We start from the raw sequence: 23,016 nt of genomic DNA on the forward strand, positions 1-23,016 counted from the left end.
CGTAGCCTTCCACGAGACTAGGAGGGGCTTTAAGAGAGGAGAACCTAGCATGCGTGATGGTGCCCTGCTTCCCCCTCACTGTTCATTTCTGCATTTTCCCTCCAGAGCTGCCCAGAAGTTAAACCTGTCTTCTAAGAAGAAGAAACATCGACCTTCTACTTCTGTCGCTGAGCCGCCACTCTTTGCCACCAGCTTCAGTGGCATTCTGCAGACCTCCCCTCCCCCGGCCCCGCCCTGTCTGCTGAGGGCCGTCAACAAGGTGAAGGACACCCCAGGCCTGGGCAAGGTAGGCACCTCCGCCGGCTCCACCCTTGGCTCGGGGCGTGGCGTTGTCTTGGGGGAAAGAAGGGAATCAGGGCTTCGGTGTATTTGTTTAAAACAGGAGGTGATAGGGAGAAAAGGAGACAAAATGAAATTCACTTGGAAGTCCTGTAACATGTTCTTTGATCACATATACTAACTAGTAAATTAAGACATTCCAGTTATTGGAGATCTGATATGGTTTTGGCACCAATAAAACATTGCCTTGTTGGGGAGAATGGTAACCCTTTAAAGAAAAGACACAAAAGACGGAAGGCAGAGTCAGGAGACCACGAGGAGGCACAGTGCAGGAATAAGACGTAAGGATGCTTCGTAAATTCATGGCAACCCGTTCGTTTTTTCTCCTCTTCAGAGAAAACACAACACTTGCTTTTGGCCCCGACTACTGATGGGATTTCTGGGGAGCCTTTTCGGTTGTGCTGTTCGGGCCAAGAAATGCAATTTTGAATCATGACAAGCGCTTAGAAAGAGATGCAGGAACAGTTTCGAGATGTTGCCCAGCTATGTTTGGGATCACTTCGTTCTCGGGCCCAGTCTCTCTTCTGATAAACGGCTGGGTGAAGCAACTGTGGTTTAGTCTTCAACTGGGAAATGAGCCGAGAGAGATGAAACATTCAGCCGAAGAGCGGTGGCTGTTTTATTTCTTTTATTTCCAGCCTGATAGGTCAGTGCCAGCTTGACACGAGGCGCCCGGGCTTCGTGTGGGAATGCTGCCGGTCCTGCCGAGGGGTTGCTGCTGATGTAGGCGGACGGAGCTTGTTTATTTCCGCCACTGATGCTCTTTCCCTGTGACCCCCAAACATGGTTATTCCCGGGTTCACGGTCTTCGGGGGCCTCAGCCTGAGTCAGCGGTCCTTCTGGGGTTCACCTGGTGCCCTCTGCCCGGCTCCCTTTGTGGTTCTCTCCTTTCTCAGTTTCTCCTGTCTCCTCCCATGCGCTCCCATCCCCAATTTCACCGCCTCTTTGGGAAGATAGTAACTTGCTGTTTCCCTTTCCAACAGTGTCTCAATTTTAAGATTATGTTGAATAGATTGCTCTAATGGATTACTCTAGGGTCTTCTGTCCCCACCTTCCGCCATCCCTAAGCACCACTCCCCGCCCCCCCCCCCCGACCCTGGAATTCTGGGACAAGGGGCTCAGGGAGCCAAGCCAGGGTCTGAACCAGCAGAACGAGTGTGATCAGCCAGGAGGAGGACCCAGCCCCCACACCAAAACAGTTTGGAGGACACTGATTCAGTCTTCGTTCCAGGATGTCCCATAGGTAGTGACCAGACATAAGTGTAATTATAAATAGGATGAGCAGGTAAGAGTCCAGGTACAACCGTAATGAGTATTACAGTCGATAGTAAACTACAGCTTGCAAATCATACAGTTATTATTTGTTTTTTATCCTCACCTGAGGACATTTCTTCATTTTTTTTGTGCAGATAGGGAGGGAGGGAGAGAGAGGAAGAGAGAGAGAGAGAAACATCCATGTGAAAGGGACACATCGAGGGGCTGCCACCCACACGACCAACCAGGGCCGGGGACAAACTGCAACTGAGGTACGCGCCCTTAGCGGAAACTGAACCCGGGTCTCTCTGGACCACAGGCCGATGCTCTAACCGCTGAGCCAAACTGGCCAGGGCCAGTTATTGTTTTTTTTTAATGGAAGAGATTCCCCCTCTCATTCATTTGCCATCCAGTGCTTTTCATTTATTTATTTATTTTCTTTAAATGACAATGATATTGTAATGTTATAGTGATAACCCACAACTTGTTTTATTTATTTATTTATTTTAGTACGTGCCCCTAGCGGGAACCGAACCTGGGACTCTGGTCTGCAGGCCAATGCTCCAACCGCTGAGCCAAACCGGCCAGGGCTCTCCAGTGCTTTTTAGAGTGGGAGAGAAAGGGGTGACATTAACCAGGCAGGAATGGCAGGAAGCCCTGAGTTTGTCCACGGCAGTGTCATGGATGGGGTCATCAGGCTGGGGGTCACAGAGATGACGGGAAGGGTGACTTCTGTCCCACCAGTGGCCGCATGGCAGCTGAGCAGGGAGGGCAGACGGCGGGGGGAGGAGGTGGCAGTGGAGGGCGTGCCCTCTGGAGACGAGTGATCATATACTCGGTGCCTTGGGATTGAGACTTAGCACACAGCCATCCGGCCTCCTGATGCTGCAAGGCCTGTACTCTGCCGTAGGGGGCGCCCATGTCCTGGACTCATGCTCCCCCTCCCCAATCTCACTCTAATTACGAAATGAGGGCTACCATTCTCTTTACCCGTTTGGAAAAATTCCCATCTAGTCATGGGAATTTTACATATTAACATCTCCAAGAAATACAGCGGAGGTTAGTGTAGAGCGTATGTAATCCACGCTATGACGTTGATGAGCTTGACTGAATTTCCAAAAGCAACCTGAACTGGGGCCTCCTGAGGTGGGGGCCAGCTCGTGCCCCCACCGCCCGAGGACCTCCTCGGGAAACCTGGCCGGTTTTCACGGGTATGGAAGGGCTTTTATGGGTGTATTTAGAGCTCCCCTCTCATTAAGGAGACAGGAAAACTGAGGCCCAGAGAAGGTAAGAGATGTCTCCCGAGCCTTCGGAATCAAACCAAGAAGTCATTTTATTTTCTGCTGTCTCACTGGGCTGCCACGAGATCTACATGACCTTTAAAAGTTTGGGGTGGAGCCTGGCCAGTGTGGCTCAGTGGACGGCGCATCATCTCATGGACTAAGAGGTTCTAGTTCGATTCCCAGTCCGGGCATGTGACCGGGTGTCAGGCCTGAGCCCCACTGGAGGGCAGGCAGAAAGCAGCTGATTAATGTTTCTCTCTCATCAATGTTTCTCTCTCTCCCTTCCTCTCTCTCTAAAAAAAAGATAAAAACATATTTTAAAACACATTTTAGGGTGGAGATAAGTGTGTCATAGGGCCCTAATGAGAGCAAACTAACACTGGGAACCAGTTGCCTTCATCCAGTGGAGGAGGATATGTGTGCCTTTTCAGAGTCACAGTTGGGAGAGACAGGGCAGGAATAGGCAAAAGTAACCACAGAGAGGGATCAGGGCACTCCATTTCGTCCCTCCCCTGGGTCCCACTCCCTGCTATTTCCAGGGGCAACTCCCCCCACCCTCACTCAGAGTCATTGCTGGGCACTGAGCACTCCTCAGCACCTAAGCAGACCTTGGCACACAGCAGGACCTGGGGCGTGTCAGGCACCCATGCTGGGCACTGGGCTTGCAGTCATGGACAGATGAGACAGAATCCCTCCCTTACAATGCTGTAATCTGGTGCATCATTCCAATTCATCTTGGATCTCTCGCCCCCACCTGTACAGTATGAAGGACAATTTGATTTAAGGAAAAGTTGGAATTACAGACTTAAAATAATTCTGCCTAACTTGGAAATTATATAACAAAACTATACAACTAAGGGGCCTTGTAAAGACATCCTTAATGAATAGATAAAGATGATTAGTGGATCAAAGTAGCTTAGTCCCTGTTAATATTTCATTGGTGTGGCTTATATGTAAATGGTACTTCTAATCTGTTTGAAAATGGTTCCTTCTCCTAAGTCAGTAACCGCTCTTAGTGAAATTTGTTTGCACAATTAATTAACATCCATGTTTAAGGTTCATTTGTTAGTGTGTCACAGCTTAGTCAGAGCACTACGTCTTGGATTGTGAATTTCCAGAGCAACTGACATTATCTGTTTCATTCACTCAGTCTATGACTCTAGCCATGCCACGGGTAAATAACCCCTTTTATTTATTTATTTTTAATTTAATTTTCAGCAATAGTTGATATATACAGTGTTATATTACTTACTATTTTCAGGTATACAACATAGTAATTAGACATTTACGTACCTTACAAAGTGAATATTACTCAGCCTTAAAAAGAAATGAATACTTACCATTAACGACAACATGGATGGACTTGGGGTATCATGCTAAGTGAATTAAGTCAGTCAGAGACAAATACCATATGATTTTGCTTATATGTGGAATATAAACAAAATAAATGAACAAACAAAACAAACTCATAACACTTTTAGTGGTAAGAATGGTGCAGTGATGGGGAAACCGTGTTGGTGATGACAGTCCACCTGTGCGTTGGCTGATTCTCCTCTTCCCAGAAGAATATTGGAAGATAGTCTCTTCATAATAATTCCCTCATAATCTAGGAGTGTCACAAAAGGATGGAATGGTCAGCATCCAACCTCCCCCCCCTCAAATGTGTTTTGGGGGTACAGGAAAACTCTTGCTGGTGAGTGCCAGCAGCAAGAGAACAGACTCTGGAATTTGGAAAGCTGGGTGGAGATGGGCAAAGGGGAGCATGGGGGACATCTGTAATAGTGTCAACAATATAAACAAAGTAAAGCCCGGCCAGTGTGGCTCAGTGGTTGAGCATGACCCTGCACCAAGAGGTCACCAGTTCGATTCCTAGTCAGGGCACATGCCCAGGTTGTGGACCAAATCCCCAGTGGGGGGCATGCAGGAGGCAGCCAATCGATCTTCTCAGCGATGTTTCTAACTCTCCCTTTCTCTCTCTCTCTCTCTAATATCAATAAAGAAAAAAAACAAAACAAAAACAACAAAGTAAAAAAAAAAATTGATGGAGCAAACATGAAGAGGAATTATGGGAAATGAAGCTGGGGACAGGTTGGGGAGAACTTGCCATTCTCAGTTCATTCAGTGAATATCTACAGATGCACTGTGTTCCAGGTCCTGCAGCAGGGGTCACTGCAGGGGACAGTACATAGGTGCTGATTGGCTGCTTTGGGCCACATCTCTGCAAAGGAAGAGGGGATTTCCTAATCTCCATAATCCATAACTCTAAATCCCCACGACACGTTTGCCTGGTATTCAGCCTCAGTCACCACTCCTGTGCCAAACGGTGTTCCCTTCTCCTGGGGTCCCCGCTGAGCCTAGTCTGGGCTGAAGAAGGATGTGTGTGGTATCCTTATGGTGGATCCCAACTGCCACCCATGCCCATTCATGTGTGCACCTCTGAGCGGCTTCACCGAGACTTCTCCTCTGTGCACAGTTGGCCCAAAGGCAGGGGTTTGGTGGAATCCTCTGATTTGCAATTCAGAAGTAGACTTGCTTATCTGGCCACATTCTTTCTTATGCAATAAAGCTGGGGCCATTCTCAGGCCTCAATTGGAGTCATCTGTCTCTTATTCGGCATTGTTTTCCAAACCCAGTGGCAGCATATTTTGACCTGTGTTAAAATATATGAACATATATTCTCTAAATAATCCCTCCCTCCCTCCCTCCTTCCCTCTCACACACACGCGCGCACAGATGCACACACTACTTGGCTCACATCACCAGGTCCTTTATTGTCTACACTCAGTTTATCTCTAAACTTTCTTGTTTGGTGTGTAAACTAATGGCATAGAAAAAAAAAAAGTACCTAAAAGCAACATATGTGCTCTTTAGTAGAGACTTGTTTCCTTTACATTTTTTAAGGTAGAAGTCATTCATTTACCGAGCCTTTACCAAACACAGTGTGAAAGAGGAAGCCAAGATTCTTGTTCAGCTCATGTTCTGATTACAAGAAGGGAAAAACCGAAAGATAGAAAAATTCGATTAAAGTAAGATTTTTCAGAAGTTACTAATGTAGCTCATATTCATTTATTCAAGACGTAGACATGGCTGGTACTGGTATCCCTCGTTCAAGAAGAACTGCTATGTTGAGGAGAGTGTTTCGTGCCTTCCAGCCCACCGAGGTCCAGGTTGCCTGGACGGGGTACCAGTTGTCAAATTCCTCATTACTGCCTTTACCACCCTTGTCCTGAAGCTTTATCAGAGAGCGCGGGGTAGGTAGATGTGTGCCAGTCTTTAATTCCAAGTAGGTGTGAAATAATTTCACGGTGATGGAAAATTCTGGGCCCCACTTCTCACTCACCGGTGACCATTTCATCCTCAAAGGTACGGATGGAAAAGTGAATTGTGAGTTTTCTGTTTCGGTGTGTGCATGTGGAGGGGAAGCCTGTGCAAATAGCGCATGCGTGCACACTCATCCGGATAGCTGGCGACCACTTTGTAAATTAAATCGTCAGCCCCTCTGGGAAATAAACTCGTGTGACCTTCTACTCCCTAATTACAGTTGTTCTCTTCTGCACTCGGGTGGTTTCGGTTGAGTCTGCTAAGGTCATGCAGCTCCAGTTCAGTTTTTCCCTCCTCCTTTTCTTTCTTCTTTTGACCCCTCCTCCAAAGTGTATCTCCAGAGAAAGGAGACTTGGGGAAAATGTTCTGACTCATTAATCTTCGCTGTCTCCTTTTTCCCACGGAGGCGGAGGGTGTCCGCATGGTCCCAGCGCCCGCCTGTCTCTGTGGTGCGCATGCGCAGTATGCAGAGCAACCATCCCAGAGATTCGGGGCTCAGACTTGCACGTGCTGCTGCTCTGAGGGCCAACATGAAGGACCTAAGTCATAGGGACTGTTTCTACATCCTCTGCCATGCTACCCTTGGATTTGGCAGTCTTCATTCTTGCAAATGACAGGGACGTATTGGAAGGATGTTCTCCATTTACAGGCTACTGGACAGAAAAGTCAGGGTAAAACATCTCTAAAGAAAGTGCTGTGCCATGTTGTTCTTCATTATTGATACGACTGCCGTTAATTCTGCTGATCGAGTTGTATGGGTGTGATTTCCCGTGGCCTTCATTGTTAGACGGAAACTCGAAGTAAACAGCACATCTCAGCTTTGTTAGATCAGATTTCTGATAGGATGGCACATTACTACGTATAAAATGCTTGTTTTCCGGTTTTCTTTGCTCAAGGTATCTACACAGAGTAAACTGGATGAAAAGACTCCTGGTTAAGCAGGGAGGAACAGTTTGGTCCTATGTCCCAGAAAGTCACCTGCCTTGTATCCCAGGTTCATTATTGTAGCTTTGGTAGCACAGGAAGAGGAACCGACTTTTAGCTTCATTTTCCTTATGGCAGTTCTACGTTTTCCGGGTCTCTGAACGTCTCCTGCCCGCTGAAGGTCAGGAGCTGGGGCCTTCTGAAAACCTCCCGGTTTAACGTCCAGGGACACGGAGCCCTCCAGACTGGTATCGGCAGCCAGCGGCTCGGGAAGTGTCTGCGGGCAAGCTGGCATTCAGTTCCTTGCATTTCCCATGAAATGCCCTTTTGAGTTTCTCTCACTAGGTTGTAAACTCACTGAGAGTAGGAATTAGGTTCTTTTCATCTTTGAACCCCATGGGGCCAGCTTCCATAAAGGACGCTCCGAACACGTTGAATATTTTTACATAATTCTATTTAGTACTGGTGAAGTTCTGATTAGGAACGCGACACTGTACGATCCCTCCTGCACGACGAACCTGTGCTCATGAGGCAGAAACACGAAGAACATGTAGATGAGAAGACCCTGCTGGCCCTTGGCTCACTTACAACTCAGCAGGTGAGTTACCTTGGGAGAGGGGCATCAGGGGAGGACGCTGCCTCATGCTGGACACGGGCAAAGGTCAAGGCAGCTGACATTCCTCAAGGAGGAGTCTACCTGCTCAAAGGTCATCTTGCCCAATCATCTTATTTTGAATATGAGGAAACAGAGGCCCGCCAAGAGGAAGTAACTTGTTAAACCCATTTATGTGGGTGAATTTTAACTTTTGAATGTAAAAGATGATCAGTCATGAAGACTTTAGGGCAGCATTTGAATGAGAGATTCTTAAGCATTTCCCCTCATTTTGTGACTTTCAGCCTCAATTCTACTGGCTCCATTTTTTGAGGTGTTCAGTGGCGATAGCAGGCGTGTGCACGCGTGTGCAGAAAGAGGAGCGGGAAGTGGTTTTTCTAAGGGGACTTTTTAAAGGCTAGAAACCTTTACCATAATTGGAGAATAGGTCTGGGGCCTCCCAGAACACCTGTAATCCCTAATTAGCATCCTGAATTATGGAATGAAAACAGCAGATAGAATGAGGAAATTCCCTTTGGAATAAATGCCACTTTCTCAATTAACCAAAGGGCAGTAGAATGGATTATAATGTCAGAATAGGGCTTTTGATCATTCTTTGTCCAAAAACCACATTTTAGTCAGGCTCTGCACAATTAGACAATTACTGACACCAAGAGAGGAGGAATAGCAGGTGTATTTTAAGCTAACATTTCTAGCATCTTATCTTTCTGTCTTTCTCTTGCTAATGGCGAAAAGGAAAGTTAATAACGATTTGCAGTGATTATCTCATTAAAATGGGATTGATAGTAATGTTTTATAAAGAATTGTGAGTCCGAACTGCTGAGTTAATTGAAAAGTTTTCCTTTGTGCCTGAGCAGAAAATGCTCTTCCTGTCTATTTTATGACTTGTCTAACAAAACATTGAATTCCTTTCTAATGCCTCATTGAAATAAAATTTATCATTGGGGGAATCATTCTGATACATTCTTAAAAGCAAAATATAATTGTCTTTAGATTGTTAAATAGTTTCCGATTTAAAAATCCTGTAGCTACTCAGAGCCACAACCTAAGACCCTCTGTGCTCTTTCATATAGCTTTACAAGTCCATCTTAGTTCTGTTCTGTTACACTGTCTTAGTCTAGTATAGCTGCTATAACAAAAATCTCATAGACTGGGCGGCCAAAACATCAAAAACGTATTTCTCACAGTTCTGGAAACTGAGAAATTAAGGTCAAGGTGCCGACAGACCTGGTGTCTGGCGAGAGATCTCCTCCTGGTTGGAAGATGGTCATTTTCTTGCTGTACTTCACCTGGTAGAGAGGCGAGATGGGGGAGGGGGGAAGGAGAGAGAGAAAGTCAGCTCTCCTGTCTCTTCTTACAAGGGCACTAATCCCACCATGAGGGCTCCACCTCCTGTCAGGGACTCCCAAAGTCCCCACCGCCTAATGCCATCACCTGGGGGGTTAGAATTTTCGAATATACATTTGGGAGGGACAAACATGCAGTCCACAACACTGACCTCTGCATTCCAGCACTGAATTAGAGTATTTGAGCCATTATAGCAGCTTTCAGTGCCAGAGACAAAAGTCCTTGCACGTTTTCTCCCCTGTTCCCTTGGTCTGCTCTGTGCTCCATGCCACAGTCAGTGACTCAGAAGTTTTGTGTACCTGTAACTCAACTGAGATCTTTTGACCACCGATGGTGAACACTCGGTGGATTCTTTAGTGAGGCTGTAGCTAGTCAGAGATGTTTTTCTTGCTGCAGCCAGTGGTGATCAATCTGGTCTCTGCTTCCCAGCATCAGCTTCTTAGGTTAGTAAGTTCAGTTGTCTTCTTCAGGAGTGAGCTCACAAAGGCATGCCAGCCTGCTGGGGGAAGAGCTGCACTGACCAGCCCTGTCCCGGGGGCTTCCAGGTGGCCCGGCTCACCCCCGGGCCCTACAGCACCCCCACCCCACCTCTAGAGCTACACCTTCAGCACTGCACGTAAGCCCTGTCTGTGTCTGAACACCTGCAGGCACACTGTTAGGCGGCTGCAGTTCACGTTGGAGAGGAAGGCGGAGGAGTCAGACTGCGCAGTGAGTTGGTTCAGCGGGTACTGGTGGTAGCTGTGGGGGGTCAGGCCTGGTGCTGGGAAGCCTGGTGTGTTGGTTGAGGGGAGACAAAGAGAGAGGAGACAGTTGTGGAGGCTGGCAAGTCCAAAATCTGCAGGGTCAGCCAGCACACTGGAGACCAGGGAGAGTTAGTCTGCTGGCAGAATTTCCTCTTCTTCTAGGGCAGTTTTTCATTTTTATTAAGATGAGGCCCACCACATTATGGGGGGGGGGGGGGTGGATATCGGCTTCAGTCAAAGTCTACTGCTTTGAATGTTAATTTCATCTTATAAAAGCCACCTTCACAGAAATATCTAGAATAATGTTTGACCAAATATCTGGTTCCCGGGGCCCTGCCAGATTGATACATACACTTCACCATCACACTAGGTGAATGAATGGATAGAAGGGATCATGACCTGGGCTCCTCTTCTGCTATGACGATCCTTCATATCTATATAAGGCCGTACTGCTCACCCCGCCCTCATTTTACCTGTATCACCTCCCCTGGTCTTTAACAAAGCCCTGAGAGGTGGGCCTTAGGAGGGAGGGGGAAGCGTTAGACCCCGCCGATTGATGAAGACACAGATTCAGAGAGGGTGAGAGAGTGGTCAGAGGTGACACAGCTTTTCAGGGTAGATGGGGAGGCCGTATACTTTTGTGACCTGCGTTTTCCTAATCATACAACATGTGTTGGCCACTTCCTTGTGCCAGGCACCATGCCGAATGTGTCACAGGTGTTACTGTGTTAAATACTCTACAATTCTGTGGAAGGGTCTGTTGCAATCACCCCCATTTGATGTCTGCAGAAGTTGAAAGAGGCTGAAGGAATCTTCCCAAAGTCACACACTTGGCGCGTGGCGGAGCTGGGACACGGACCTAGTTCTGGAATGTGTTCTCTGCGCTACACGCACACGATGCTGTACTCTGCACGCTCCGCTGTAGTCATTGTCGGTTTCAGAAAAGGCCCCGGAAGCAAGTGTCTCTGGCTGTTTGTCGGGTGGTGGGCATGGAGCCAGGCTGTGGCCGGGCTGTTCCTCCGTCAGCATCGCCCCTCTTCCTTGTCCCTGTCACCGTGCTGTTTTGTCCCTTGTACCATATGCTGTGAATCGCCTTTTGTGGCTCGTGTTTCCATGTAGTAAGCAAACCCGTGAAAATAAATTCATGTCCAAAACGATTGTTAAGTCCAAAACAAAACCAGCAAAGCTCAAAATTCATGGGAGAATCCGCCCGTTGTGTGTTAGCCATTTCCTGAGTAGTGAGCACTCTGGACCGGAGCTCGGGCCCCTGGAGCCGCCTTGGTATTGAATCTCATCCTCGGCTATGTTGAGCCACCTGGGTGATGGGTTCGACTGAGAGGTGTGTCTGGAACACCAGATCAGTGACCATAGAAGTGTTTGAATTTCAACTTTTGTTTAAAGAAGCATGTTTGTGAGGGTTTATTGCGCTGTGGGCTGTGGATATAACGTGGGGAGAGGCAGTACCCCCTGGGCCACCATCCTGCCCTGCCTGGCTGGCCTCGGCTCTTAGCTTTTCCCCATCAGGGGTCGCACTGTGCCCTGTGTTTGCACCCCCCACTCGTCCAGGTCTGCCTGAATGCCCACTTTGGTCAGCAGGCCGTATCTGCCCCCAAACCAGCTCCCTAGCTTCTCTGATGTTTGTACCGTGAGAACACTCTTCTCATTAACCATTTACTGCTTTATCCAGTGCTGCTGCTGTTCTTAGGGGTATAGTTGATCTTCTCCACTGAGTCCTGAGGGTGGGGACCTTGGTTTCTATGGCTTTTGCATCCCCCAAATGCTTAGCCCTATGCCAGGCAGACGGAACTCCCTGAATTGAGAGACATTAAAACATAGAGTATAACAGAGTCGTTTTAGGAGTATTCTCCTGTCTTTGCGGATTCCATTCCTCATTCCTTTAGCCGTCATCCACCCATCCCTGTGGCCGTCCATCGATTCCTTCATAAGGCATGTATTATGCCCCTGCTGTATGCTGGTCACTTTGGGGTACACGATGACTTCAAAATGGTCTCTGCCCTTAAGAATCCCAGAACCTGCTGTTCAAGAGAGTTAAAAGTCATTCTCTAGGTAGATAACTCAAACTAAAAACACCTACTGTTGTTATCGTCACTCTGGATGATAATCAGGGCAGGATAAGGCTGAAATGTGTGGAAGATGATTGGCTTCCTGGTGAATTTTCTTCTTTTTACTGAGTACAGTGTAATGTCCCTGCAGTCTTCGTATCGCATTGTGATGATACCCAATCGTGTGCCGGGCAGGAAGGATGTACTTTTGCTTAATTTTTAACACTTGCATGTGCTACCTGCAAGTTCCCCGTCATTGTTTCGTATCAATGAATCACAGTGGTGGGCAAAACCCTTGTGTTTATACAGACTCTTTCTTAAGAGAACTCACTCGTCCTTGGCTGATGGATAGAATTCCGGGTGTGATAAGGAGGTGGTACGTGCCCTCCCCACCCCCAACAGGTGGGGCGAAGGGAGGGGCGTGTTCAAGGTCATACAGAAAGCTATCTATGTTCAGGTCATGCTCTTCCTCCCTGGCGCTTTCTCCATTTTGCTTTTACCACTGAGGGAGAAACTGTGTTGCCTGGTGTCCTTTGAGGGTGCCTCTGTTGTGACAGTGACAGAGGTTCTGAAGTTAGCTTGAAAACATGTGTACGTGAAGGTGGTACAGTCTAGAAGGGGGGTGGGGGTAAAGGAGAGTGAAAGGGGCTTTGTATTAATTAGAAGTCTTTTTAGATTCAGGCAACAGAAACCCAAATGGTCAGGAACTGGAAGTGACTGGGGAGGTACTGGTGGGACCGGACCAAGGACAGTCAGGGAGCCCCGGAACTTGGAGGTACAGAGCGCTCCAGCGCGCGCTCTCTGTTATCTGTCCTTCCTCCGGTTCAGCTTCACTCTTCCGTTCAGCCCGGCTTCCCCCTCACACAGCTGCTGGGCGCTCTGCAGTGTTTTGTCGTACAGCTTCTCCCAGCAGACTGGGCGGCCTCCTGTCCTCCCTGCCCTGAGCTCAGGTTCTGGGGAAGGGCTGGGGTCTCCCAGGCCAGTGTGGAGTGGGAAAATGGCGATTCCCACCGTCATGACAGGCTTGGCGCGAGGAGGAGCACCTCCAAGGAGAGGACGATGCCACCCCCGAGAACGCCGGGTGGACAAATGCAACTCACCCCTGAATTTTCAGGTGATTTGCAGGAAGCGTCACTGAGCAGTTAGGAGAGACCAGTGCTGAGGATAATGTGCCTCAGATGCAGACGTGGCCCATGTCTAACCAATCAGCATTTACTGAGCACCTACTATATGCTTTTTGATAAGGATTTCTTTGGGAGTTCCTTTTGTGGGTCGCTTTTTCCACCATCATTTAGCAGTCTCTCTGGAAGAACAGTGGCGCTCATATTCAAGGGGCTTAGAGGAGAGACAGTGCAGGGATGAGCCCAGGGAGTGAAGTGGAGAGATGTGCACTGGGAGGAACTCGACTGTCCTGGAGACCTCAGCACCCCCGGCAGGTGAGCACCAACAGCCCCGCGCTTCTCTCTAAACAGAGGTGCAGTCCTGAGTCAGCTGTGGCTTGTGGGGGCGTCGATTTTGGGTGGATAGTCTTACTTCTATCAGTTAATGCTGGCCACAACCTGCTCAGTCCGTTGAACAAAAATGCCCACATTTCAGCACATTGATCTTTATGAAAATGTTCTCGTGTTACCCCCACTCCCAAATGGCTCCCCACAGCCATCCCATTTCCCTCACGGGGTCAGGCCCATCTCTGAGATGAACCCCACCTAGGAGCTACATAGTGGAACACACACTTGGAACAAGGTAGCAAGTAATGCGTCTCAGTCTAAGCCACGGTCTTACGCCCTGTATTACCCAAGACGACTCACACTTGGACCAGTCCTTTGAGGCACTGTGTGGGAGACATCTGCTGTGCAGTGGGCGCAAAAACGAGGCTGTTTCTTTGTTTTTGTTTTTAATGTTTAGACTGCTAGAATTTTCCAAATAACTTGAGTAATATAAATAATTGGTGTTTGTGTGTATTAATCTTCAGTTGGCCAAAAATCTGAACAGGTTCACAGATTTGAAGTGGACTTGAATTTCCGTCGTAGCTGTCGCGCAGGTCTTCCCGCGGAGGGTGGCCGGAGGGCAGCCCTCGCCGTCTTGCTCCGTGACCGTCCCTAGATGAAGGTCAGGGTGGTGGAGTGGGAAGAGCATGGAATCAGAGGACGTGTGAGGACCCCAGCTCGCCTCCTGCGTTTGACCCGAGGAAGTGACTCAGGCCGCTGTAGTGAATACTACAGACTAGATGGTTTCTGAAAACAAATTATTTCTCACAGTTCTGGAGGCTGGAAGTCTGAGATCAGGGTGCCAGCCTGGTCTGGTGGGGGCCCCCTTCCAACCTGCAGACTTCTTACCTCCTCACATGGTAGGAGGGGCTCGGGAGCTCTGTGGGATCTTGTATAAGAACACTGACCCCATTCATTCAGGGGGGCTCTGTGCTCATGACGTAATCACCTCCCAAATGCCCCACCTCCTAACACCATTACCCTTGGGGGTTGGGATTTCAGTATATGAATTTGGAGGGCACAAACATTCAGACCACAGCAGGCAGATGCTGGTTTCTCCGGGCCTACGTCCCTTATCTGCACACTGAGGAAACAATATACTCTCTCCCAGGGTCATTGCGGGCTCCAGGGGCAGGCCTGAGGCCAGGTGGGTTGTGGGAATACCTCTCCTGGGTCCTGTGGAGCCCGGGCCATGATGAGATGTTCCAAACCAGGAGGGGCTGGGGCTGAGGCTGCCGGTGATTAGTGGGTTCAGAAGCGTTAAGTGGATCTTTAAGAAATGGGAATGGGGAGCGGGGTGTGAGTCCATATTTAGGACCGGAACTAGGATCTAAACCTATGAGGAGAAGCAACACAGGTGAAATGCAGGTGTTTTTTGCCTAAAGGTCCAAATTGAGACCAATCTCAGAACATGCCCCTCCAACCAATGATGGGGCATTTAGTCTGCAGCTCTCCAAGGTCAAGGGGACAAGTGGGGACCCTGAGGGAAGTAACAGCCGATATTAACAGGACACGGGTCACTGACAACCTTGGATTTCAGGGAAAGAAATCCATCTTGGACACTAACAAGACCACAGGTTCATTGGAAGTCCGGGCCCTGGGATCGGGGCCAGAGCAGCATGGAGCGGTGACTGCTTGGACACAGGGCGGTGGGGGGCAGCCTGGGGCTTTAGGGGCTGCTGTGGAGAAGGGCAGGCTTGGTTTCCAGGCCCAGCGGGGACTGAGCCTGCATTCGGCCAATGGCTGTCCTGCCTCCACTTTGGTCCAAATTCTCCACTCGCTCTGTCCAGCTCACTGCATGGCTTCCAATTCAAGCTCTTCTGAGGAAACTGCACTCAGGGGAAACCCCAAATTACTCAGCCCAGGGCTGCATGAGGCTGCTCCCCACCCTCCAGCTCTGCCCGCCCTGATGCCCCTTGGCCTCCAGTGGACGGTTTTCAGTCCTGCAAGGACACTCTTCCTCCCCCTTCCAGGCCTTTGGGCTTGTCCCCCACCCCCAGTCTTCTCCATCACTCTCCATGTGTCTTTTTCAGGCTTGACTTTGGGCGTTATTCCCCCAGGACATTTCCCTGGGCCCCTGCTGTCCTCACTGTGCACTGCTGGAGGCCCCGACTCCGCGTGTCTCCTGCTGTCTTGAGTTTGGCCGCCTCCTGTCTTCCGAGAGCTGTCTGGGGGCAGGGACTGACCAGGCCACACCCCGTCCCTCATGGCCATGCAGTACTGGGTGAAAGGTGTAGGGACACTCAGGGTCCGGGTCAGAAAGGTGTAGGGACAGGGAGCCCCGTCATTACCCTCCCAGAACGTTCCATCGGGAGAATTTCAGTCAGTTTACCTGCGTAACAGCATAACGGTTGGGAAAGACACATTTATTTGCAAGGCACAGCGCATGACAGTGTCACTCAGACCTCTGTCCCGGTGCCTCACGCACCCCCGGCTCGGGAAGCCGTGACGAGGGAGAGGCGAGTCCATGCGTGTCCCGCCGGGTGGTTTAGTGCTGCCGGAGATGCTCTCAAACCTCTGACAGGTGTCGAGGCAGAATCCTTGTCGGATTACATGAGAGAAGCACTCATCAGGCTCCACACCTGGGAGCTTTGTGCGTTTCCTCGGAGCCCTTGTGGATTGCAGGCTCATCACGTCCCAGTGGAAACGTAAGGATCCTGCTCTCACTACCCGATGGACAGTGAGCAACAAGCGTGTTTGATCTTGGGTTTGTCTCTTTTTTTCCAATCAATGTTGTCATCATTGTGGCTCTAGATAGGAGGTTTTAATGCCATGTCATGTGCTGCTGACGGACCAGCCCTTCCTGCCTCCCTGTCTGTTCATCTGCCCTCGTCTGCCAGGGATGCTCATCTCTCCATCTTTTGTTGGCCTGGAAGGATGCTGCTCATCCCTCGAGGCCCAGCTCCCACGCCACCCGCCACCACAGCCCCTCCGCCCGCCCCGCGTCCACGCACTGGGCACGCGCCCCTGCAGACCGAGGACTGAGCACGGAGGGACTGTATCTTATTACCTTGGTGGTTATTCATTTGAACACACAGACGCTCGTTCACTTCAGTTCATTGAGATCCCCTGTTTGAGTTTCCCCCCCGGAAGGAGACTCGGGTACCCCAAGACACAGATCTTACCTTTACAGAGCTTTCCTCCTCTTAGGAGAGGAGAGGAGAAAGGCTTAAGAGTTGGCTTAGGCGTGCGATGCTGTGCCCAGAGACGTTGCTGTCGTATCTCTTTCCTGTGAAAGGGAAGTGTAGCTGATGCTATTGCATTTTCATTCCGCCATGATATTTGTTTTAAAATTCAGAGATCACCAGATGTTAATTTACTTTAGTATAGTCTGTTCTTAATTATGTTGGAAGAACAGCAAAGGCGGAACTTGGGTTTTGCACTGCTTCCGCGGGGTACAGAGTAACACAGCTCACTGGCTTCGCGGAGGTTCTTGCCACGGTTCTGGGAGGGGGGAACGCAAGCCTGTCGACCTGTCCGTCTCGCCCTGCCCAGGAAACCTGACCTGCGGATCTCAGGTTGCTACACGGCTGTCAGGGCGGCTGTCTCCCCTGAAGACATCCTTCCCTCCTGCTGCCAGCTCCCCCCCACTGCCATCCCTTGTGCCTGTACCTCCAGGGTTTCTCCAGACAGTGGTGACCAGTGCACCGACCCTGTGTCCACCCCGGTAGCCGCCCCCAGGCCCCTCTGCTTAGGAGAGAATTGATTCTGGACTTTGGGGTTTCACCTTCAACATCATAGCCCATAACGAGCGCTCAGGTACGATGCAGGTCCCAGGCGTCGAGTCCCATGGGAGGCCTGGTCGATAGCAGCCCGCACAGAGGGTGGCCCAGTCCCTTTAGAGAAACCAAAGCACCTTAGAGAGGGGCAAGGGCTGCCCCACGAGTCACCAGGTGCCCAGGTGGCTGTTTATCACCCAGGGCCCTAGGCAGCCAGGAGACCGTGCTGAAACCCAACAACACAAAGCTGTTGAGATGACCTGTTAGTAGCGATGGTGACAAACGGACGGTCAGTAGGTGGCGGAAGGTGACTGCACGGTTGGGAGGGAACCCGTGGCCGCTGCAAGTATGGAGCCGCCATTCGGCGTGTGGGGGTCTCTTCCTGCGAGAGAGCAGACTGGAATGAGCAAGGCGGGTCACCGCACACGCAGCCGGGCTAGCGAGCGGGGTTCCTAACAGGGTCACAGTGTCACTCTGGAGAGAACCGCTTGACCGTCCTCCGCGATCTGACTCGGCGCTGATATTGGGATCCCAGCTCCAGAGGGAGTAGCTCTCCTGTGTAATAGTAACAGTAGCGAATAGGAGTAGTGAGCATGTGTGTGCTGAGTGCTCCTCTACGTGCTTCATAAACATTAACTCATTTACAGACACAATACATTTGTACAATTAACTCATTTACGTACATAATACATTTGCATGCTGCCTTGGTCCATTCGGGCTGCTCTGACAGAACACCAGAGACTAGGGGTTTCAATGGCAGGTATTTATTTCCCGCCGTTGGAGGCCGGAAGTCCAAGAGCAAGGTGCCAGCAGGTCGGTGTCTGGTGCGGGCCCAGTTCCTGTCCACAGGCAGCTGTCTTCTGTCCTCACGCGGTGGGAGGGGTGAGGGAGCTCTGTGGGGTCTTTAACAAGGGCACTAATGTCATTCATGTGGGCTCCACCCTCATGACCTGATTACCTCCCCCAGGCTCCACCTCCAAATGCCCTCACATCACCATGCGGAGTTTGGGAAGGACACAGCATTCAGTCCATAGCACATACCGTATCTCACTCACATACAAAGCCATTTGCATGCAGAACTCATTTGAGTTGCCTGTTTTACTGATGAGGAAACTGAGACGCAGAGTCACGTGCCTGAGATGAAGCAGGTCACCTCTAGCTCCGGTGTCCGAGCTCCTGACCGCTCTGCACGGCCCCGCTGCCCCTGGCGGTCGGGCTCGGATCCACACACGCCTGCCGCCGCCCCCGCTGCTCCCCGTCTGAGGAAGGTGCTTGTGGTTTAGTGGTAGTTTTGTCAGCCCATCGGGTGCTCTCAACAGACCCACGGAGCATTTTACAAGTGGGGCAGGAACCCAGGTCTCCTAGTCACGGAGGGATTCAGTGGGGTGTGTGGGCTGGTCCAGCTTTTGCTGCCGCCTCCTGTGGCGTGTTGCAGGCCACCCCTGGAGCTGTGTCCCCACCTGGATGGCTGATGGGGCAACTCGAGGGTCAGACTTGCAACTGGGTCCTCAGGCTCTTTGTCTCCTCTGCCAGACTTGCGTCTAAAACCACTTCCTGTGCTAGTGGCCACGCCCAAGAATAAAGCCCGGAGGCGGAGAAGGCCGGCGTGGGGCGTAGGGGAAAGGTCAGGAAGACTGACTTACCTATTGCGCTTAATATTGGCAGTGAGACTCTTCAAAATACATAACCAGGTGGCAAAAAATGGCAATTCTTAGGTTATACCCTTAAAGTAGGAAGGCCCTCACATTGCTTTTTTAAGGATCTTCAGGGAGAAACGTACCCACAATCTCATGGTTGACTCTGTCGTGTTGGCAAATTCTCGCCACGAGAGCTGGGCAGGCCTTGGGGTTTGGGGCTCTGTTCCCAGTTTCTGTAAACACTGATTCCGATGGTGTCCTTCGTGACCAGTTAATTTCCCATCTAAACACAGTTACTGACTACCTGTTCGCACCTGGCTGAGACCTTAGCCCCTCTACCCAAGCTCTGCTCGCCCCTTGCTCTGGGGGAAGACCTTGGGAGCCCCATGGAGTCCCCAAATGCTCTCATCACACTGTGTTGTCCTTGTTTATCCAACTTTCCCGTCAGAGTGAATTCCTCGGGACAATTTGAAAAGCTCATCTTTGCGTCCTGCTGCCTCCCCACCACCCAGGGACAACGTGTTTGTTCAGGGAATGAGTGTGCGGTCATCAGTGAGTGATTCTGAGAGGAGTCTATGCAATGGGGAAATCAGCGAAATTCACACGCCTTGCATTGAATACCACACGGTGCATCTCCCTGAAGACACCCCGAATCCCACAGCGTCCTACACGGGGACGTCATCCCAGGTCCCTGCTCTGTCTTCCTGGCGGTGCCCCTCTCTGTTTCTGCTCCTTCTTCAAAGTGTCCTCCCAACAGTCCACTCATATTCCTGAAATCCAGATGCCGTCGTCCCAGCGAACAGCGGGATTACGTTGAACAGCCAAGCAGGTCATTCTAGGCTCTGCCCATCCAAACTGAAACACGGGGTGGGCTCCCAGAAGCCCTCCCGCCCCCAAATGCCACCTCCCCGGCATTGCAGCCACACGGAAGCCTCAGTGTCCCCAAACAGGCCAGACCCTCTTGCATCTGTGAGTCTGCACCTGCTCCTGTGTTAGAACGAGCGTCCCTCCGTCCTCGTCCTGCGGGCCAGCCCTGCCTGGCAGAGTCCCTGCTCTCTCCCCGTCTGTCCCAGGCAGGGTGGTCAGCCCTCTGTCCTCTACCACACAGAGACCTTCTGGGGCAGAGGCTGGGCGTGGGCCCCAAAGCATTTCCTGCTCCCACCTTGATGCCAGGGTTGCTCCCCTCCCCTTTCAGATGTCACTGCTGGGGGGGCAGCACCACCCAGGTGAAAGCTCACGTGGGGACTGCCTGCAGGGATCGGCCAGTGGGGAGGGGCCTCGGCTGTGCACCTTCACATCGGGTGTCAGCAGGGTTTCCTTTGGGGCCCAGACCTCGAGGTACAACACGTCCCTGCCCGTCCCAGCTTCCAGGGACGCGTCTGCTCTCCCGAAGACCCTGATCAAGAACAGAATTTGAATCCCCAGTGTTTCCGAGTTCCCCGTGGTGAAAGATAATCCGATGTCACTGTGAGGAAGGCTGCAGCTATGGGTGGGCCCCTGGGGCTCATTAAATTCCAGGGTGGTGGCGGATTCTCACTGGTTGTTTTGTTTTCTTCTTTTTATCCTCACCTGAGGACATTTTCTTGCATTTATCTTCAGATAGAGCGGGAGGGAGAGAGGGGGGGAGAGAGAGAGAGAAACATCGATGTGAGAGAGACACATCGAGTGATTGCCACCCACACAACCCCAACCAGGGCCGGGGACAAACTGCAACCGAGGTACGTGCCCTTAGCGGGAATCAAACCCGGGTCTCTCTGGACCGCAGGCCGACGCTCTAACCGCTGAGCCAAACCGGCCAGGGCCTCGCTGGTTGTTTGTACTCTGTTCCTTGTATATGTGTCCCTGTTCAGGTGAGAAATTAAGGGTGTGAATCAGTACTGCCAGACATGGTCCAACCTCTGAATGTGTCCACGCAGAGCAAAGATGACTTCGTTCACCAAAGTGGCCAGCTTTGAAGACACTTGTAGTTAGTTCACGAGATAACTTATGTTTCCCACGAGCCCTGACGCCCACGGCCAGCCCCAGGCCAGCGAGAACCAGCTCAGTTTGGTTAGGGTTCTTCTCTCCTGTGCAGCCTTTACTGCTTCCCGTCGATCCGGGTACCACCTCCTACCCCAAAATAGGTTCCACCATTAATTTTCCGTTCTTTCGGGGTCCTGCCACTAAATGGCAAATTAAATAATAATTGCACTCACTGTGCAAAATCTCTCTGGGATAAGGTAAACTATGGAGGAAAGAGTGAATGAATAAATAGCAAAGGCAGTTGCTTATGCTGACATTTTAAAAAGAAGGAGAAAAAGAAATTCAGGGCAAAAGTATTTACTTCTCTCCTTTTCTTCCACCAAAGCAAAGCCTTCAATCGCACCCCCTGATCTCTCACCCTCCTCTGCTAGAGCTCAGGGTCCGACTTAGAACGGAGGGTGCACCCTCTCCTGTCCTGGGTGTCCAGCCAGGGCAAAGGGTCAGAAGTAGCCACCGGTGATTAATCAGGTGGCTCCTGTCGCAGGACACAGTCACCAGTTTATCGTCTCTGCAGACCAGACCCAGAAAGGCCGGCAATTAGTATTTCCCCGGAGATGTTCCAGATGCTGCCAGTAACTGACACGGGAGCGCCCTTCCGGCCGCTGATTTACTCCGCCGTGGGAGAGCTTCCCTGCAAGGACTCTGCACAGAACTCAGCCCTCGTGGACTTTTCGGAGCTGTTCCAAGGCTTCTGATTTGACCACCCTTCCAGGACCCAATGATGGGCAGAGCTGTACCCCAGAGTCCCACCTGTCCAAACGGTGACGTGGCAGACCTGCCTTCTCCTGCCACCGTCCCCACGCGGAGCACCCTTCCCGCCTCCCATCCCCCGGAGCTGCTGAGTAGGTCCATGGGAGAGAGGCTGTGGCTTGAAGTGACCCTTCCCATCCCCAGCCGAAGCTGGCAACTGACTGTGGCATGCAGGGATGATCGTGGCCGGAATACAAGCTGTCCTTACAGGGACATTTGGTTGGGAGGGCTTTCTCACGTTCTTCAAACCAAACCACACCGAGGATTCAGTGGTTCCCCCAGAAAACACTCGGATAAACCATCTTATTTGCTGAACAGTTCCCATCAGCTGCACACTTGGGGGTGTTGTGTAGCTGGATCTCAGGGCAAAACTTCTCTTCCTTTAAATACTAAGAGTTGCAAGTAGGACAATTGTGGGGAGCGTGTCATTGTCTCTGTTCTTCGTCGTCGTCCCCTGTTCCACAGTTTTCATCTAAATTCAGAGTCTTGGATTAGAATTAAAAGGGGAAAAGGACTCTCAGAGTCTTGTTTCAAAGGCATGAAAGACATGTGAGCCATCACGTAGTTCGAGGCTGTTCCCTGGCTCTGTGCAAAGATATCAGAAGGGCGGGGAGCTACCAGGGATGCTCACTGAGTAGCCGTTGGTCTCGACCAGCAACATCACACTCTGGCTTTTGGGGTCATAAGGTTCCTTGAGGGGATTCTTAAAGGGAACTGAGGTCATGGAGAACTGGTTGTTTTTGTGAGCTCTTTTGCATGTTCTCACTCATCAGTCATTGTCATAACGAGGGTCCAGGACATGGGAAATGATACACAATCCCAAGAATGTTATGAACCCGGAGGATTTAAACACCATTCATGCAAGATGTGCGTTTGACCTGAGCTGAACTAGACTGGACGCGAGAGGACTGCAGGACACATGGTGTTAAAACTGGACGTCAAGTTCTGTATTTCTCTTCTGTGCCTAGAGGAGGGAACGGCTACTGCCCAGTTTAAGATGGCAGAGGTGGTGGGCTTTGCTCCATGTTCACTGGGTTTAAGGTACATCAGGAGAGTTTGGTTGGGTTTAAAGAAGAGTATTCCTTGCAGACAATGAATAAACGCGGTGTTAGGGCCCCCAGGGCAAGTGCAGGGCCTCATGCTGGAAGTTGTTTGGACTTTGGTTTGAGGGCTAGAGGGTCAGGCAAGGCCCCCTTGAGTTCTCTCTGTGTAATTGACCCCCCTGTCTCACAGACAGTCCCATTGGGCTCAAGGGAAATGTGCCCCTATCGGCAGCAGCGCAGAAGAATCCCGCTAGGGGCTTTTTGCACAGTCAAGGGCTCTTCGTGTCTTTTCCTGAGTACCTTCTTCACGTGCCCTCTCCCTTGAGGCAAACCTGTGAGTTAGACAGGGACAGCTATGTTCAGTTTCCACTTTATAGAAAACAAAACTGAAACTCAAGGACGTCAGGTGACCGTGCCACCCAGGTTTGAAACGGTAGCCTCATTTTTGTGTGTCTTCTACTCGTCCACATT

At 50.7% G+C, this 23,016-nt stretch overlaps 1 protein-coding gene across 1 annotated transcript in view; it reads left to right on the forward strand.

The window, feature by feature from the left end:
• KIF26B (kinesin family member 26B) overlaps positions 1–23,016 on the forward strand; it is a 385,389-nt gene that overhangs the window by 277,809 nt on the left and 84,564 nt on the right. Inside the window, exon 5 of the mRNA XM_036277591.1 lies at positions 106–286. Coding sequence (XP_036133484.1) covers positions 106–286 — 181 coding nt within the window. The remainder of the gene's footprint in view (positions 1–105; positions 287–23,016) is intronic.

This window comes from Molossus molossus, unplaced genomic scaffold, assembly GCF_014108415.1.
Source record: "Molossus molossus isolate mMolMol1 unplaced genomic scaffold, mMolMol1.p scaffold_m16_p_23, whole genome shotgun sequence".
Classification (NCBI taxonomy): domain Eukaryota; kingdom Metazoa; phylum Chordata; class Mammalia; order Chiroptera; family Molossidae; genus Molossus; species Molossus molossus.